The sequence below is a fragment of the Tiliqua scincoides genome, chromosome 12, assembly GCF_035046505.1.
Source record: "Tiliqua scincoides isolate rTilSci1 chromosome 12, rTilSci1.hap2, whole genome shotgun sequence".
Taxonomy (NCBI): Eukaryota; Metazoa; Chordata; class Lepidosauria; order Squamata; family Scincidae; genus Tiliqua; species Tiliqua scincoides.
This window is the reverse complement of record NC_089832.1, coordinates 1936706-1955338: the sequence shown is the minus strand read 5'-3', so window position 1 is coordinate 1955338 and position 18633 is coordinate 1936706. Positions and strand designations below refer to the sequence as shown.

Here is an 18633-nt window from a genome sequence, read left to right as displayed (position 1 = left end):
AGGTGTCAGTCCCACTGACTTCAGAGGTATTTACATCCAGGTCAAGATGGGGGGGACGGACTGTAGCCTTAGGCACTTGTAACGCTTCTGATCACAGTATTATTGAAGTGCATTCACGAACACTACACCCCTGTGAGGTAGGAAAGGGCTGTTGGCCCTTATTTTTTTAGGCAGAGGCTGAAGTTTCTAGGGGGGACTTCTACAAGGTCCTTCTGTTCTTTGATGCATAGGCTGCGCTAGAATCCACCTGGGAACCAGAGCAGCTGTTCTGGAATCCCAGGCTCTGGAGTCCCCTCCCTGCTCTCCCCAACCACACTGTGGGCCCAATTTAAGCACTAGCCATGAGGTGGAGACCTGGCCCCTATCCTCACCATTTCTGACAGCCGGGGAGCTTGGGGTGCAACACCCACTAGAGCTGAAGAACCTGCCTCCAAGCTTCATGGGCTTATTCTCTCCTGCTTTGTAATAGAATGTACAAGTTCTCAGAATAAAGGAAGTCCATTTGCCCAAGCGCTTTGCACTCTGGGTGTCGTGTCTGGGAACGATGCCTGCGTCCCGAGGTCCCTTTCAGTCCAGCCTGCGGATGTTGCCATCTACGGTGGGAATCTCAAAGTCTTTTTCCATGGAAGGGTCCGTCATGTGGGAGTACCTTTCTCCACGATGGCGCACCAGGTAAGGTCCCCAGGTGTCCTCTGGCTTACAACAGGTGACAATGCGCTGGAAAGGGGAGAGAGGACATGAGACTTAGCCCAAGGGGGTCACTGCGGTAGAATTGTGCAGGGAGGAGGGGCTGGAATGGTTGTAGGAAGGTTGCTGATGGTTTGAAAAGGGAAGGCTTTGATTTAATTCAACATAAATATTTCAATACTATCTGCCACTTCTTGAGGATCTAGTGTAGAACCATAGTTTTAAAATGATACCTTAAGAGTGGCAATACTATAAAAGCAGAAAATGGATTGGAGTGCCGGACAGAATCTTGTTATAAGCAAACCCTTCCAGACTTTATGCCTGGTCTTAAGGCATAACATCTTATGGAGCGAAACATACGGATTATTCATCATATATATACCAAGGGAGGCCAAACCATGGCTCACTAGTCACACGAGGCTCTTCTTTGACATATAATGTGCAATTCTCAGAAATGTGCTGGCTTGAGCTCCTTTTTGCATCACAATTAATGAAAAGGGCAAATAAGAAATTTTTCCAGTTTTATAATTATTTACCAAATATAAGCTGAGAGTCCACCAGATTAAAACATAAGTTTAATGTTCATGGTGAGTAAATATATTTAAGAATTGAAATGCTTCTTAAATACTGTGGCTCTCAAACATTTGAAATTTATCACTTGTGGCTCTTACAATTTATCAGTTTGGCCACCCCTGGTAGCTACCAGGGACATGCGGTGGGGAGGCAGGTGAGGCAGAGCCTCCCCACTGGAGTCCTTTGAAAAGCACCACTGCCCTGTGAGGCACTCAAGCACTCAGAATTCACGTGCGCTGCACATGGGTTGTGACTGCTTGTGCGCCTCACATGGGGGGCGGTGCTTTTCAAAGGACTCCAGTGGGGAGGGTGTGCCTCACTGGCCTCTCTGCCTACCGCATATCCCTGGTATATACAGATGTTTTTACAGAGTAATTAATCTGTAAGATCCGGACTATTTCTGCCGAATAACGGACTTAGTTTTAACGGACTTTTGTCCAGTGACAAAGTTTGTGGCTCTGCAAGGAGGTTCCAGGTTTCTTGGGAAGTCACTACTGTATTGTTGAGAACTTATGTTCTTGCCAATGAGCTCAGTGAAGTTTTAAGCCAGCAAGTGTTTTGGTGCAGCCACTGCCTTGGGACGCTTACCTGCCACAAGTTCCCCTTGGCTGTTGCTATCTTGTAAATCGCCATGAGAGGGATCCAGATCAGGCAGAAGGAGATAAGGCACCAGCCCACGATGGACCCCCAGACAGGGTACTGCACAGAGCCGTAGGTAGGGGTTGTAAATGAGATCAGAGACCAGATCAGAATTGCCTGTTGGGGGAGGGGGGAGAGAAGAGGACAGACAGACAACATGAGAGTCAAATAGGCACCAGCTGTGCTGGACAAGGCAGGCCCAGGTTGTGTGTAGGCTTTTGGGGAAAGCCTGAAAGAACTTGCACTAGATCCACCCAGGACATGGATTCTCATTCCCCAAAATGGATCAGAAAGGGTGCTGAGGTTCCCTGTCCCCAAACCACTGCTTTCTGCCACCTTTTCTGAACCTTCAAGGCCTTGTCGCCCTGCGCTGGTTGCCTTTCCAAGGCAGCTGGCCTGGAAAATGTCCCTGGCAGCAGGAACTCAATGGGGTGCCCCAGGAAGGCAGCAGAAGGACATGAGCTGTGGGAAGCAGGACGCTAGACTAGATGGACCAATGGCCAAATTCAAAAGGGCTCCTGTAAGGCTGATCAGATCAGCAGCAGTCGTACAAGATGCTGGGAACAGAAAATCGAGGACGTCTGTTCATGCCCTGCTTGCAGGACCTGGGTTCAAATCCTCACTGAGCCCTGCATCTCCCTTTGATAACCTCAGGCCAGCCACACTTGCAACCTGACCTGTCTCTATTGGACTGGGGGAGCCCTAGGCGCCTTGGCAGAAGAGTGGAATAATTTGTAGAATACATTTAGGCACTGCTGAATCTTTTGCTCCAAAACTACTGAGCTCCGTTGCTAGGGATCTGAAATGGTGCCTGGTTACTTACGAGTAGGAGGCAAGGTGTGATGACAAACCAACAGGCCCTCCACCACAGCCAGAACCAGCAGCTTTTCTTCCCAATCATCATTTCGATATCTTGGATAAATCGGTTTCCTCCTGTATTCAGGAACACACAGTAGTACAGCATGAGGTTAGCTGGCAACAGTGAGTGCAAAAGACCTTCAGACAGGGAGCGTCCCACACACTTCACACAGTTTGCCTGATGGGTGGCCAGCTCAGTACTGGTGTCTCATCAGAATCAGGGCGGGGGATGGGACAGAAGGAGAAAATATCCTCCCAAATGAAGCTTGGGTGGAAAGGAAAGAGAATCGTGTGCTTCTAACTGGTTGATTCCAAACAATGGGCACATTAGATGAAGTCACTGTAGAACAGGGGTGCCCAAACCCCAGCCCTGGGGCCACTTGCGGCCCTCAAGGCCTCTCAATGCGGCCCTCAGGGAGCCCCCAGTTTCCAATGAGCCTCTGGCCCTCCGGAGATTTGTTGGAGTCCACACTGGCCCAACGCAACTGCTCTCAGTGTGAGGGCAACTTTGAACTCTCGCATGAGCTGTGGGATGAGAGCTCCCTGCACTGCTTCTTGTTTCATGTCTGTGATGCAGTAGCGGCAGCAAAGGAAAAGCCAGCCTTGCTTTGTGCAAGGCCTTTTATAGGCCTTGAGTTACTGCAAGACCTTCATTCATTCGTATAAGTTCATCTTTAATATATTTATTTATGTAAACTTCTGTAAATTTATTTAAATTTTAAATGTAAATTAATTCTTTTTTTTTCCCCTGGCCCCTGACACAGTGTCAGAGAGATGATGTGGCCCTCCTGCCAAAAACTTTGGACACCCCTGCTGTAGAAAAAGCATTCGGGTTGGAAGATTTCAATTCTTGCCACCAATTTTATCAGCAAGGTTTAAGACTGAGGTTAATTCTTAAGACTTTCTAATAATCAAAGTTGGTGTTGGTTGGAGGGGTCCGTAGCTGGTGCCCCAGCGTAAAAGCCACGCACCATAAATCCAGATGATTCCCACGATCTCAAGGACAGCCGCAAAAAGGATTCCCCAGCCAGCACAGAAATGGTCTATCAAGTTGACCCAGTAGATCCCTGCCTGTAGAAACAGAGAAGTCAGGGGTGTTCCGTACGGGTTTCCTAGTTTATGTATTCAAACATTCTTATCCAATGTTTTTGCTGAAAAGCTCTATAAGGCAGGTAACAACACTCACTACGGTTTGTGCAACCCGGAGCAAGAGCTCACAGCATCATCTCTGTGATGGACCTCCTACCACACCAGACCATACAGAATAAATTACTGTCCTAAATGCCTAAATGCAGTGGCATCACTAGGGTTGATGTCACCCGCATTAATTCTATTCATTCATTTAAATATATCACAGTACAGGTCAACCAACAAATCAGTGACCAACAAAAAACCAGTGGCCGGCTTGAGGACACTCCCACAACTGAATGAGAGGTCTGGTATTAGCTCTGATACATGGAAATGAGAGCTGACTTATGGTTGGCAACCTTCAGTCTGGAAAGACTATGGTATAAGCCTACAGCACCCGGTATTCCCAGGCGGTCTCCCATCCAAGTACTAACCAGGCCCGACCCTGCTTAGCTTCCGAGGTCAGACAAGATCGGGAGATAGTGTTCAGTATAGGGAGATGGTTGGCAACCTTCAGTCTCGAAAGACTATGGTAGAAGCCTACAGCGCCCGGTATTCCCAGCCGGTCTCCCATTCAAGTACTAACCAGGCCCGACCCTGCTTAGCTTCTGAGATCAGACGAGATTGGGCATGTGCAGGGCAACAGCTGCTGCGCTTACAAACACCTGGTTGGTTCTTGGAGCAATCAGTCTTATTGGTCCATTTAGAATTAAAGAAATCCACTTTTTGTGATATAAGGCAGTTGCGTTTCCTTTTTCTTGTTAATTGGCCATATCTTTTGATAGAATACAGCTATTTTGGTACAGTTTGTTTCATTACATGCTTCATGAAATTACCTTTCCAATCATATATAACATGATGGTACTATTCAGAAATAAAAATTTTCCAAAAATTTTGGCCGTTAGTGGTGCCACCCCCCAAGGTGTCACCTGGTGAGGTCTGTACCCCCAGCAATGGCAGCACTGAGATCCAAATACACCAGCCTTCCCTTCATAGGTGCACATGCCCAGCCTTTCTTGCTCATTCATTGCCTGCCTGCCTGGCGGGCGAAGGCTTCGTGCCCTACCTGTGTGACGCAGACGAGCCCCAGCAGGAACAGCAGCAGGCACAAGCCAAGGGTGAGTGGCACCCTCATCCTCTTCATCAGCTTGGGGTAGCTGTCTTGGATAGTGGTTGTGATGGTTTCTGCAGGGCAAAAGGGCATGGAGGGTGTTGGTGCTGCCAGAAGGCTGTGGAGGTTGCTCTCTGGGGTGACCCCAGCTTCCCTCTGCCTGCCTGGCTCAGCCCAGGATCCAAGGTCCGTGTTCCCCATCCTTTCCCCTGCCCTGCCTTCAGAGCTCAGGCCTTGGAGGGATCTGGAGTCAACCCATTCACCCAGGCCAGTGCTGTCTTCTCTGGTTCCCTTCTCCTTCCATGCCACCCTCCAAACTCACATTCCCAAAATGCCTTTGAATGATCCCTGTCCCCAATCCTCGGCCAAAAGAAAAGGCCCACAGGATCAGGCCCCAGGCCCCCTGAGTCCTGGATGCTGGCATCCAGTTTTTCCCAGTAGCCCACCAGATTGAGCTGCTACTCCGTTCATTTGAGTTGTTGAAAAGCTGGTTTGTTCCATTATTAATCTGTTAAAAGCACATTTGGGTTTTCATGCGCCTGTTTCTCTTGCATTTGTTTTCAAAACAACTCATTTTTGTGTCCGTTCTCCACAGTATCTTGATCAAGAGTCATCTCACAAAGGCCCAGCGTATCTCAGTGGCCATGTAGTGTGAAACCAGCCTCAATATTTGCACGAGGATCGAGGCCAGCAGCAGCTGGAGGGGGGAAGAGGTTGGTTTGACCACTACTCACCGATGGTAGCAAACTGGGAGTCGAGGCCCAAGAGAAGAAGCATGAAGAAGAACAGAAAGGACCAGAGAGGAGCGACTGGCAACTGGGACAGAGCCTCTGGGTAAGCGACAAAGGCCAAGTCGAAGCCTGCAATGCAGAGGAAAAAATTGTGGTGTTAAGATGGCAAGAGAAGCAGTTTTCTGTCCAACCTGTGCAAAGCAGCTGGCCTGGCTTCAGGGATGTGCAGTCAGGGGCTCTTCCAATGAAAATAGCCCCAGAGCCTCATGTGAGGTCATTACATCATACTCTACTTCCTGGTCTGCCTCCCCAGCCTTGGACCTCACTGCATGTCCCTTCAAGGCTTAGACTAGGGATGGCCACCTGGAGGCCCAAGGGCAGCTTCCAGTCTCCCACAACCAACTGGGTGTGAATTGTGTGAAGGCACAACCAGCCTTCACACTCAATTCATAATGCTAGTGCCCCATCAGATTCAGAAGACATCAAAAGATCCCTGCTGACTCAGACCAAAGTGAAATAACCTAGTCCAGCATCCAGTTTCCTGCACAAGCCACAACCAGAGACCTCTAGGAAGCCCACATGGAGGATATGAAGGTGCCAACCTTTTCTGCTGGTGGTCCCTAGCAGCTGATATCAGAGGGCACACTACTTTTGGGCATGAGGGCTCCATCTAGTAATCACGGCTACTAGCCACTGATAGGTTTCTCCTCTGTGGGTTGTCTAACACATTTCTAACGTGATCATGCCTGGCTGGATCAAGCCAAAGATCAAGCTAGTCTAGCGCCCTTCTTTCGCACCAGGCGCTACTGGAAACTGACCAGCAGGGCCAGGAAGAGTCAGTGCCTTGCCTGGCTGTTTGCCCTGAGCCATTCGGAGGCATGGAGCTTCTGAACCTCAGGGGAGGACAACGCAAACTCTGAATGGCATTGGCTTCCTCTGCTGCTCTCACATCAGCCTCTGCTTAGGACTCCCTCCACAGCTGATATTCTACTCTCAATTATCTCTCTACCTCTGCAATGTTGCCAGCAAATGCATCCTGCACTGCACTCAAGCAGCATCAGACCACAACTCCACCACAGCCTCCCACTGACTGAAGCCACCTTGGTCCAACCCACCTGAATCCACCACCTCTGAGACCTTCTTGCCTGCCCGGAACGCCATGTGCCCCAAGATCGAGAAGATTGCGAAGCCGGCAAACACGCTGGTGAGGCAGTTCACCACGCAGACAAAGATGGCGTCCGTGAAGCAGTTGTTGTGGAACTTGTTGTACGAAGAGAGGGCCACCAACCCGCCCCACGCCACGGAGAGGGAGAAGAAGATCTGGGTTGCCGCGTCCTTCCAGACCTGGGGAAAGAAAGGAACGAGACAGAGGTTGGCATTGAGCAACTCTGCGGCTTTGGATGTATTTTCAGCCCTCTTACAATGATTGCCTGCCCACCTCCGCAAACAAAGATGTAGGTAGGTAACAATAAGGCAATAAAAAATGCTTTGCGTTCCTGAAATGGCATAGCTCGAGGGGGTGCCAAGCTGAAGCGAATGCCCAAGGTTCCAGGCACAGACCCAGAACTGCAAAAGTTGCTCCAGAATCCTTCCTTTTCAGCCTCTTTTGCAGGTCTAGTCCAGGACGCCCCCCCATGCTGGATGTCACCCCCCCCTGTATATTCAGCTGCTCCTCTTACTCTTGTCCTTGAGAAGGAAGAGGGGAACTGCAGAAATGCAGGCGAGAGGAGCATCTACAGCTCTTGACCCCCTGACTCCACTATGTTTCTTCCCCTTCCTTTAGAAAAGAGGGAGGGGGAGCAAGGATGGCAGGGGGAGTGGCAGGTGCCCGGCCAAGTCGCCCGAGGCAGCCACCTCCAAACACGGTTATCTGTGCAAGAACCTGGGTACCCACCTCTCCCTCCATCAGCTTGGTGATGTTGGACTGGCTCCCAATGTAGTACGCGATGCCTTCTCCAGCCCCATCCAGGGTGGCCCCTCGTATCAGCAGGATCACCAACACAACGTAGGGGAAGATGGCAGTGAAGTAGACCACCTGGAAAGAGGTAGGAGAGAAAAGGGGCCTTGAGATGTTTGGTAGAGGGCAGAGGAGCCCCCACAGAATGTCACCACCTCCAGCTCAGGGACCAGGGAAGGGCTCACTGCCTGAGGCCCTGGAGAGTCAGGGGTGACAATTGTGGGCCAGGCGGACAAGGGGGAGCTTCTAAATCGGCCCTAGGTGGAGACCTTGGATCCAAGTACAGTTGACATGGATAATCTTCTCACTGTGATCTCTCCCTGGTTTGTCACCATTTGGGTGCAAATCAACAAGGACTGCAATCTGAGGAGTCTCCATGATGGCTCTACCCGCTTCCTAAATACTGCCCATCAGGCCAAATATCCTGGCACACTTTGGGAACGGTGTTCTGCCTTGTGATGCAACAGAGTAAGTAGGCCATCTGCATGTTTTCAGTTTGGCCGGGGATGTTCCCAGAGTTCAGATTCCTCTGGAAACTTTGATCCTGCCCTATGGTCATCTCCTGATGAGTTGCAGAGATCAGAGATCCGTCTCAATGAAACCTCCACTTCCACGTGCTCGTGGACTCACCCCTGAAAGTCATCAGAGAAGCACCCAGCACCACACCAATTAGCTCTGAGTTTCCACACTGAGTGTCTTTAATGGAGACACCCTGGAATTATTTCTGAGTGGTTGCAGAAGGGAGTTGGACCCTCTGCTTAGCACTTTGGATAATCATTGCACTCTCATAAACTGTCACCAATCCAGTCTGGCTGGTTCTCCCTCTGCCACACACAGTCCATTGTCTCCTGTTGTTTCACCATCTTGCTACACACTGTGGTATAGCGAGAGGGGGTGAAAAGCACTAAGTTTTGCAGGGAGTCTCACTGCAGCATGCAAGGGGCCTCTACCCTTCCCTTTGGAGCCAGGCATGTTTCTGTTTTGTTTCCCCCACCTGGATTGACTCCAAAGGGGAGGGGGAGGGGCCCTTGCATGCTGCAGTGAGGCTCCCTGCAAAATTTAGTGCCTTTCACCCCCCTCAAGCTATGCCACTGCAGCTGCCCTCTGTTTTGAGAATCCCAAAGCAAGGAATTCCCACATCTCTTGCTTTACAGTGGGTCACAAGATGAATGTTTTTGAATGCACTTTGCACCATTGTAATTTTTCTTTTCATTTTTTTGTTGTTGTTCTTTTAACTATTAACCTCTTTGATCTTTCTGGAAAGGAAAGTGTAACAATATCATAAACAAACAAGTATAACAAATGAGTGAACCTTAATATCTCACAATGGAGTGAGGTGCCATGCCTTATAATAGCAAGCAGCAGGAGAGAAGGGGCATCTTTCATGCAGCAGTGCAGACAGATAGGAACTTCTTGAGGAGGAACCTGGAGAAGGTTCAATGGCATGTCCAGGGCAGGCATTAGACCTGCCTGAACAGGCCGGTCCCAAATCCTCTGCAGTGGTAGCCATGGCTGCAACCAGTATGTCTTCAGAGGGCGCCTTGGGGGTCCCCAGAGCTGAGCTTCCCAGCAACCTGGTGCCAGCACAGCTGGTCTGTCTTTCAAAGAGCGGAATGGGTGCTCTTCCACACTTCAGGTGCAGCTCTGCTGATCTGAGCCCTCTGCGTTCCTGGGGACCATCTCAGTCCTCTGGAATCTCTTTGCAAAGACCTCCTCATCACTCCCCACCAGGAGGGACTCAGCATAGCTTTTTGACGTACCGCTATGCATGCTTATTGTGCATCGGTTTCATTAGATTCTAGTACTATGACAGTTCTAGTGCTATCAGAGAGAAAGTAAAAAGCACCCCTTGCCATTGTCTCCACACTATGCACCATTCTGTGAAGTTCTATCATGTCCCTCCTTAGCAATCTTCTTCCTGAATTAACCCCCACCCCTCCATGGACTTGGAACTTGTCTGGATAGCACAGGTGATCGAGAAGAGGGGGAAGGGAGCGGTGGGTTGGCAGACTGATGCTCCAGCCTCACACTGGACTGTGAAGGTCTTGCAGCCAATTCCAGCCTCTGCCCCCCCCCACACCTTCTAAACACTCTGGTTGGATGGACTCACCTTTCCTGAAGACTTTATCCCTTTGAACAACGCTGCTCCTACGATCAACCAGGAAAGGAGAAGACAGAGGGCCAAGTACCACACGATTGTTCCCGTTTCACCAAAGCCAGGTGACCGCTGAAGGACCACTTTGCTGGAAGAATGAGATGGGCAAGGCATCAGCAGGATGTCTCTGGAACAGGCTATCAGGGCCAGACAACACTGTGGAAGGAGGCCTTTCCCCATCCTCCAAGAGGATCGCAAAAGTGCCTAATAAAAATAACCCACAAGCCCTTTGCAAATGAGAATGACTCAATAGGGCTGCAATCCTATACACGCTTCCTTGGGAGCGAGCCCTGTGGGGCGCAATGGGACTCACTTCTGCACAGGACTGCAGGGTGAGTGACGAAGAGTGAGAAGCCCACTACTCACTTCCAGTACTGTTCACTGGGAACCTGGGTGTTTTGATACGACTGGGTGTCGTTGATGCAAGTGAGATTCTCGTCCTTGACCCAAGAGTAGTTGGCACGGATAACGCCGCCGTCCCATGTCGTCACGTTGCAAGCGGAAACTGCAAGAACACAAGGTGGCGGTAAAGGAGTCAGAGGCAGAAAGGCAGGTATTTATTGCACACCGTTGTGGTTGCAACTCATGTTTATGCACTGCGAGCAAAATGCTTCTGAGAATGAGAGGACGGGGGTCCAGGCCTGTGGGCGGACGGCCTTTACTTTGCAGGGACCCCCACTCTGCACAAAGAAGCACATTACGCCAATGGTGTCGCTAGGGCTTGCGTCACCTGGTGTGGGAGGCCGGCTTCCCCCCATGATGGATCTCCTCCCATGCAGGGGGCAGAGCAACACCCTAGACAGTGGACATGGTGACGCACCAGTGCCCTGCCCCCACTGTGTTTTTTTTTTTTTTTTGGCTATCACTTTTGATAGAATAGAGATATTACAACATGGTTTGTTTCACTGCATTCTGCATGAAATCACACATCGAATGATACGTAACATGATGGTATTAATCGAAAATACCAAGATTTTAAAAATTTTGGCCTGTAGTGATGTCGCCCCCCCTCTATGCATCACCCCCCCAGTGATGCCACTGCATTATGAGCCCTGAGGCCTCCTGATCACTGTGGGCTGGAAACAGGGGAGCCAAGAGCCCACTTTGCCTGCATTAAAACAACATCCCCCAATGCAACAGTTTGCCTTTTCTCAGAGGCTCAAAGGGTGACAGCTGCCCCTGGCAACATTATGGCTACAGAGAGCCAAATTCATGCTTTGATCCTGATGAGCACTAATATGGCGGGGAGGGGTGGATGTAGTAGTAGGCAACCTTCAGTCTCGAAAGACTCTGGTATCGCGCTCTGAATGGTGGTTCTGGCACAGCGTCTAGTGTGGCTGAAAAGGCCGATTCGGGAGTGACAATCCCTTCCACACCGGGAGCAAGTGCAGTCTGTCCCTGGTCTGTCTCCCTGGCTGTGGGCCTTCCTCCTTTGCCTCTTTGCCTCAGTCTGTTGGCCAAGTGTCTCTTCAAACTGGGAAAGGCCATGCTGCACAGCCTGCCTCCAAGTGGGCCGCTCAGAGGCCAGGGTTTCCCACTTGTAATAAAAACCACTGTTTCCAATCACTTGGAAAATAGCCCCATCCTAATCCAGTGCCAAGTTTCTGAAGAAGTTACAACTGAGCCACAGCCACGACAAGATCAGTGGCAAGTGGGGCAGTGGATCCGATTTAATGGTAGTAGCAGCACGGAAGCGTTTTTGGCTATGACCAGAAGAGCCATGTGGCTAAAGAGAGCGTACTTTTTGGAAGTTTGCTGCATGCCTCGTCAGCCCACGGTGAGCTACAGAATGACCAGGGGAGGATTTTTTGGAAGGAAGCAAAGAAATAGTAGAGGGCATAGCTGATGATGACGTTGTAATAAATGGAGACAAACGAGGAGATGATCACCATGGTGATTCCAACACCTGCAGGGGGAAAAGAGAAGACAACTCAGCATTATGGCAGACAATTGCTCCTACTCGCTGTTAGGGACATTCCCCATAGGTGGTACTCAGGATCACCAAGAGAGAGATCTGTAGCCCAGGCAAAATCAGGCTGGTGGTCTGAACTCCCTTTCCCGGCCTTCTTGCTCAAAATGGCACTTCAAGTACTATTGCAACATCCACGAGATTAGAAGAACCTCCAGGCCCAAGACTAGAGGCAGAAAATTCATGACTGCATTTCCCAGCGTCTTTTTCTTGGGTTAAAAAGAGTTGCATCGTCAAGTGCAATGGCGATTTGTACCAGAGTCCTTGCACCAGGGAAGGGGGATTAACCCTTCCCCTTCTCTTCTATTTCCCAAATTTAAATCCCTGTTGAGGCTACTATGCTTAAAATTTTTTAGAGAACCCTCCCTGCATTTTAATTGTCCTCCTCGGTGCCCGTTCTCTTTTGTGGTTGCTATCCAGCCACGCGACTCCACCTCAGGACACCTGCACCTATCAACACAGGCAGTCATTGGCCCTCTTCGGTACAACGGCAGTGAGTGGAAAGTTTTCTCACCGAAGAATTATGATTTTTGCAAAATACAAAACAGAGGGGCGGAAAGCCAGTCAAATCTTTGCAATCCTCAACTGCTTCTGTCCAAAAATGAAGCCAGTGATGAATGTTGATCAGACTGACAAATCATTTTGATACACTAATCCCTTTGTTCTCTTTGGTTAGGACGATGCAGCAAGGCACAGCTGAAGTAAGCTCTTAAATCTGAAAATGACGTTTCCTTGTTCCTCCTCTTAATCCCTAACTTGAGAGTCAGAAAGGCACTCCCCTGATGCACTCACGGAGAAACAATTCAGGACAAGGCGGTTGCTTCTTCTCCGGCTTGGCTCTACCTGGCAGCGTGGGAAGCGGGATGGGGTTTCACATGGGAAGGGAGTAAACAGGCAGGGCTGACAGCCCCCTCCCCTTTCCCAGTGCCAGAGTCCTGATCCAGTTCACCTCCTCTCTACAGTGCTTTAAAGGTATTGGGAGGTCGGAGCACAGAATTCCTACTCTGTGTCTCATTTGCCGCTGAATCAGGAATGCAGAACATGGCTGGGAAGATTTACTATGCCAGGCAAATGCTCCTCCTTCCCACCTCCACCAACTCCTCTTCCCCTCTCTTTGCTCTCTAACACTAGTAATTTAAAATGTGGCTTCTCCCTCTCTCAGGGCCCAGTCCTCTCCAGCTTTCCAATACTGATGCAGCCGTGCCAACAGGGCAAGTGCCACATCGGGGTGGGGGGCAGTAATGGAGGCCTCCTCAAGGGGAAAGAATATTTGTTTCCTTATCTTGGGGTTGTATTGTGGCTGCACTGAGCTGGAAAGCTGGAGAGGACTGGACTCTAAGGACTCTAAGGATTGGGCTCTCACTCTTCCTCTAAGGAACTCAGTATAGTGTATGTGGGTTTGTCTCATTTTATCCTCCAAGAATCCAGCAAGACAAGCTTACGCTTAGAAACAATGATTGGTCTGAGGCTCCACAACAAGGTTCATGTGCCTCACTAGAGGTCCAGGGCAATGTCCCTTGTGTTCTAGGACCAGACAAGTTCCGGTAGATCGGACCAAAGACCCATCTAGTCCAGAATCTTGTGGCCAACCCAAGACACTCATAAGTGGAGCATAGTGCAAAAACTCTTCCCTACTGCTGTGACCCAGCAACAAGTTTTCACAGATAAACTGCCCCTGAACCTGGAAGTTCTGCGTAAACACCATAACCAATAGGCATTGTTTGGACTCGATAAGAAGAGTTCTGCTGGCATCTATGGCCACAGCTCGGGGCAACCAATTCAATAGGTTAATTACGTGTGGCACATAGTGCCAGGCCACAGCGGCACAATTCAGTCTCCCAGCCCTTCCATCCCAGTGTGCTCAGGCTGTCCCAGACTTTAGGCTAGAATGTTGTAAGGAGAAACCTTCCCAGGGAGTTCATTTCTCCAGGTTGTGTTTGTCATGCTAAAAAGGTGCAAATTGATCTGGCAGAGTAATAGGACCAACCTTTAAAAAGGGGTAGAATCCGCCACACCGAAATGGGTCCTTGGCTGGCAAACTGCCCAAGGGAGCATTCCAGGAAGAACAAAGGCAAGCCCGCAAGCGCCAACATGATGGTGTAGGGTATCAAGAAGGCCCCTGCAAGAAAGCAAAGAATTCGGCCTGACGCTGTAGGTACAAACTCAAACTGGCAACAAAGCACGAGACCTTGAAACGTGCAGAAAGCAAAGGGATTAGCAGACGTTGTGATGGGTATAAAGGCAAAAAGTTACAAAGAAGAGTTTGGCTGGCATCTGGAACAGGACCACTTGTTATGGGCACAACACTGCATCTGCCTGAGAGGTTGCTGAACTCTAAAGTTGCATATTCTTAAACCAGGAGAAGTTGGCACAACACACGGAAAAGACCCGCAGGGCTAGAGGTGTCTGTCCGTCCCCGCAGCCCTACCCCGTCTTCAGTGGGGAAATTTTCCATACTGAATCTAGCCAGCACACACACAACAGCTGAAGTTCAGTGAACACCCCACACCTAGAAATGCGTGTTGCCAGGGTGAAGCAGGCCTACTCCATCTGCCTTGTTGAAGTCCCACTTGCAGCAAATTCCTCGTGGCTAAGAGGGAACTGAGATGGTCTGGAAGTGACAAGCTGTGCCCTCTTATCAGTCCCTGCCCTTTGAACCAAATAGTTGGCAACCTTCAGTCTCGAAAGACTATGGTATAATCCTACAGCACCTGTGGTCTCCCATCCAAGTACTAACCAGGCCTGACCCTGCTTAGCTTCCAAGATCAGGCATGTGCAGGGTAACATTTGCTATAAGGAAGTGAATCTCCAAAAGGTCTGTCAGATTTAAAATCCAAATTTGTACCAGTGCCAAAGCAAGGCATAAAACAAAAGGCTACGACACAGCAGAGGCAGAAACCAATTCTGCGACTCACCGTGCAAGCCTATGCATGTCTACTCAGAAGTAAGTCGCACTGCGTCCAGTGGGGCTTACTCTAAGAAAAATGTGTCTAAGATTCCAGTATCAATATCTTTGGGGACAACATACTGCATATCTCAAGATTTTTTTTTATGAAGGCAAATATAGCAAGAGATATTGGGGGGGAGGGACTTGTCTCCTCTGTCAATGGATGGTTAATTCAGCACTGGATATAGGACACATGGACTGATTCATGAACAAAATAGAGGGATGGTCAGGAAGGAGACCACTGATCAAACTGGCAGGAAAAAAATGGATCTCTTTTGTGGGACACTGGTGTCTGCATTAACCTGCCATAAGAACAGAAAGGGGCCTTGTTTGCTAAGCTTGATTGCATAGTTAATTTTTGTTATAAAATAAAGCAAAAATAATCAATGTGTTAACTGGTGGCTGCGGTCCAGAGGATTTGGGGCAACGATCCCAGCCAGCTCATAACTACATAAAGTCAACTGCCCACAGAAATGATTTCCAGCCTGCCACAATAGTCAATAAAGTCCTAAGCTCGAGGGAGGGTCAAACTAACATTAGCAGAGCTTCCTCGTCTGGATACAAATAGCAGGAGAGAAGCCTGTCTTTTTTTCCTCCTTGTGGGCTTCCCAGAGGCAGCTGGTGGGCCACTGTTGGAAGCAGGATACTGGTCTAAAGGGGCCCCCCCCACCATTAGCCTGATCCAGCAGGGGTCTTCTTTGGTGCCCATGTGCCTTGGCTGGTCACCTAGAAGCACTTTTGGCTCACCCTAGGGCAGGGGTCTTCAAACCCCGGCCCGGGGGCCAGATGCGGCCCGTGGCAAGCCTCTATCCGGCCAGCAGTCAACCTCTTGTCCCTGAAAGCCTCTGGCCCACTCAACTGAACATGACCAGAACTGTGCTCTGATTGTGTCTGGAGGGTGTTCTGAGTGCCAGAGAGGTTGAATGAATGAGCCCACTCTGGTTGTTGTTGTTGGCAACCTTCAGTCTTGAAAGACTATGGTATCGCGCTCTGAAAGGTGGTTCTGGCACAGCGTCTGGTGTGGCTGAAAAGGCCGATTCGGGAGTGACAATCCCTTCCACACCGGGAGCAAGTGCAGTCTGTCCCTGGCCTGTCTCCCTGGCTATGGGCCTTCCTTCTTTGCCTCAGACTGTTGGCCAAGTGTCTCTTCAAACTGGGAAAGGCCATGCTGCACAGCCTGCCTCCAAGCGGGCCGCTCAGAAGCCAGGGTTTCCCACCTGTTGAGGTCCATTCCTAAGGCCTTCAGATCCCTCTTGCAGATGTCCTTGTCTCACAGCGGTGGTCTACCTGTAGGGCGCTTTCCTTGCACGAGTTCTCCATAGAGGAGATCCTTTGGGATCCGGCCATCATCCATTCTCACGACATGACCGAGCCAACGCAGGCGTCTCTGTTTCAGCAGTGCATGCATGCTAGGGATTCCAGCCCTAGCCCACTCATTCATTCACTTATTCACTCATCTAAGTTCCATCTCTAATTTATTTATTTAAATTTTATATTTAAATTTTTTTCTGGCCCTCAACACCACACCAGATATTTGATGTGGTCCTCTGGTCAAAAAGTTAGGTGACCCCTGCCCGAGGGGAACTGGCCACCTGCTGTTGGTAAGCCAGTTTCACATACGTGATGTGACATGACTTGGTATGGAGTTTGTCCGTTCAGTGCTGTAAGTTATGCCCCCACCTTCCAGGCCAGGAAAGCCTAATTGCTATGGGAGAAAGTGAGGGGGGGGTCCTACCTCCTCCGTTCTGATAGGTCAGGTAGGGAAACCGCCACACGTTCCCCAGACCGACCGCGTAGCCGACCATGGAGAGGAGATAGTCCCCTTTGCTGCCCCAGTTTTCTCGCTCAGTGTTGGTGTCATCTTCGTCTGCGATTTTCTCAGTGGATAATGTGATTTCCTGGGGAGAGGGAGAAGGGGTGAGAAAAACAGAGGTTAGATAATGAATTCACTAATTAAACTATTTGTCTCTCACTTATCAGTCTGCAAAGAGATCATTAAGGCAGGTGGTGTAGCTAGAGGGGGTGCAAAGCGCTAAGTTTTGCAGGGAGGCTCACCGCAGCATGCAAGTGGCCCCTCCCCTTCACCTTCAAAGCTATTCTGGGCAGGGGGAGCAGAAGGAAGGCATTTGCTTTGCACCCCCTCTAGCTACACCACTGCATTAAGGAGATTCATGAGAGAAAGAGAATAAAACATAAGACCCCCTTGATGGCATAATCACCAGTCATGACGCCCATAACAGGACAATCTGAGGAATCAACAGCAGCTTTCCAACAAAATTATTATTATTATTATTAACAGTATTTATATACCGCTTTTCAACAAAAAGTTCACAAAGCGGTTTACAAAACCACCGATCATGGCCACAAGCCCCACTCAGAGAAGCAGCTGCTCTGGTCACAGCACTTGGGCCCCAAGGACTTGGGTCAGGCCAAAGACCTAAAGGTCATCCTACACAGCACAGCGGCTAGCCAGAGAGCTCCAGGTAGGACACAGTCACCAGTGCCCAAATGTTCCTCCAGTCCTGGGCCCTCCTCTTCCTCACGGGGGCTGGCCAGATGCTTCCAGGAAGACTGCAAAGCAGGACTTGAAGGAAACAGCCCCTCCCCCCGTTTGCCCCCCAGCACCTGGCAGGCAGAGGTGTGCTGCTCCTGGAGCTGGAGGCTCCATTTCAAACCACTAATGAGAACGTAAGAAGGGCCCTCCTGGAGAAGACCCGGGGCTCAGGGGAGGAGCCAGAAGCTGAAGCCCCCTCCCCCAGTCTTTGTCCCGGTCCTCAGGGGTAGACTGGCCCCGAACAGGCAGGCTCCACTGGGCTGTGAAGGGGAGACTGGCCCTGCTGGTCCACCTGGCCCAGCGTCCCGCAGTGGCCAGCCGGAGGATGCTGCGAGTGCTGGAGAAGCCCTCCAGCGCCGGAGGGGAATCCGCCTCGCCTCGGTCCCCGCCCGCCCTTCGGGCTCAGGCCGCTCTGGCGTCCCTTGGAGGCGGCAGGTCCCTGCCCACGAGGAGCTTCCAGTCGAACTGCGGGGAGCGCGCCGGCGGAGGGCAGCCTGGGGATCGGTTCCCCGCGTTTCTGGGACGGGCCCCCCGGAAGGGCCGGTCCCTCTGGCCCACGCTCGACCCCTCCAGGCCCCTCACCTGCTTTCCGCCGCAGCGCAGCCAGCCCGGCCAGGTGAGCCTCCCCATCGGTGCGCCGCCTGGTCTCTGCGCCGACTGAGCGCGTCCTCCCCGTCGGGGCAGCCTTTATGGGCCGCGGGCGCGTCCTCCTCCTCCTCCTCCGCGCCCGGGAGGGACCTGCCCGGCCAGGTGGAGCCCGCGGGAGGGAGGAGCCCCGGCGGCGGAGGCAGCGAGAGCGGGAGCGGGGAGGGGGCGGCGGATCCCTCCCCCGCGGGCAGGGCCGAGTGTCCCGCCCGCACCCCCGGCCCCGCTGGCCCCCTCCCAGCCCAGCCCAGCCAGGGACCATCCCCGTCCACCTGTCGCCCAGGCCCCCTCCTCTCTAGCCTCGCCCCCCCCTCAGGTGCACAGCCTGCCCCCCGGGAGGAGCAGGTGCCCCTTGCTGGACGTGGCGGCAGAGCAGCGAGCGCTCCCCGAGGCTTCCCCACCGACCCTCCCGCCACAGCCCCTCTCTGGACCTGGCCAGCTCCGCTTCCTGACGCCCGCCCCCTCCGGCAGCGCAGCCCGCTCCCTCCCCAGGGTGCCCACGCGGAAGACGGGGCCGCGACCCTCTCTGGGAATGGCCCTGAAGAAGAACACACCTCGACGGCCTGAGCCCGACGGGGGCAGGCGGGGCGAGGGAGGGGGACTCGTTCAGCCTGCCTTTGCTGGGCATCTCCGGAGCAGTGGCGTAGCGGGGGGGGTGCAAAGTACCTGAACTCGCCCT

General features: G+C 51.4%; 1 protein-coding gene and 1 pseudogene across 1 annotated transcript; both read right to left on the bottom strand.

Moving 5' to 3' along the window:
* Positions 1–567: 567 nt before the first annotated feature.
* On the bottom strand, positions 568–16981 carry SLC6A14 (solute carrier family 6 member 14). The gene is made up of 14 exons (XM_066640176.1): positions 16955–16981; positions 16491–16653; positions 13796–13927; positions 11581–11745; positions 10206–10344; positions 9795–9927; positions 7622–7762; positions 6843–7071; positions 5731–5856; positions 4952–5070; positions 3729–3828; positions 2723–2832; positions 1849–2016; positions 568–717 (listed from the first exon to the last, which is right to left on the bottom strand). Exons 1-14 carry the CDS (start codon positions 16979–16981, stop codon positions 568–570), a joined length of 1902 nt encoding a protein of 633 aa, XP_066496273.1.
* LOC136663512 (5S ribosomal RNA) lies at positions 4271–4393 on the bottom strand (annotated as a pseudogene).
* Positions 16982–18633: the final 1652 nt, after the last annotated feature.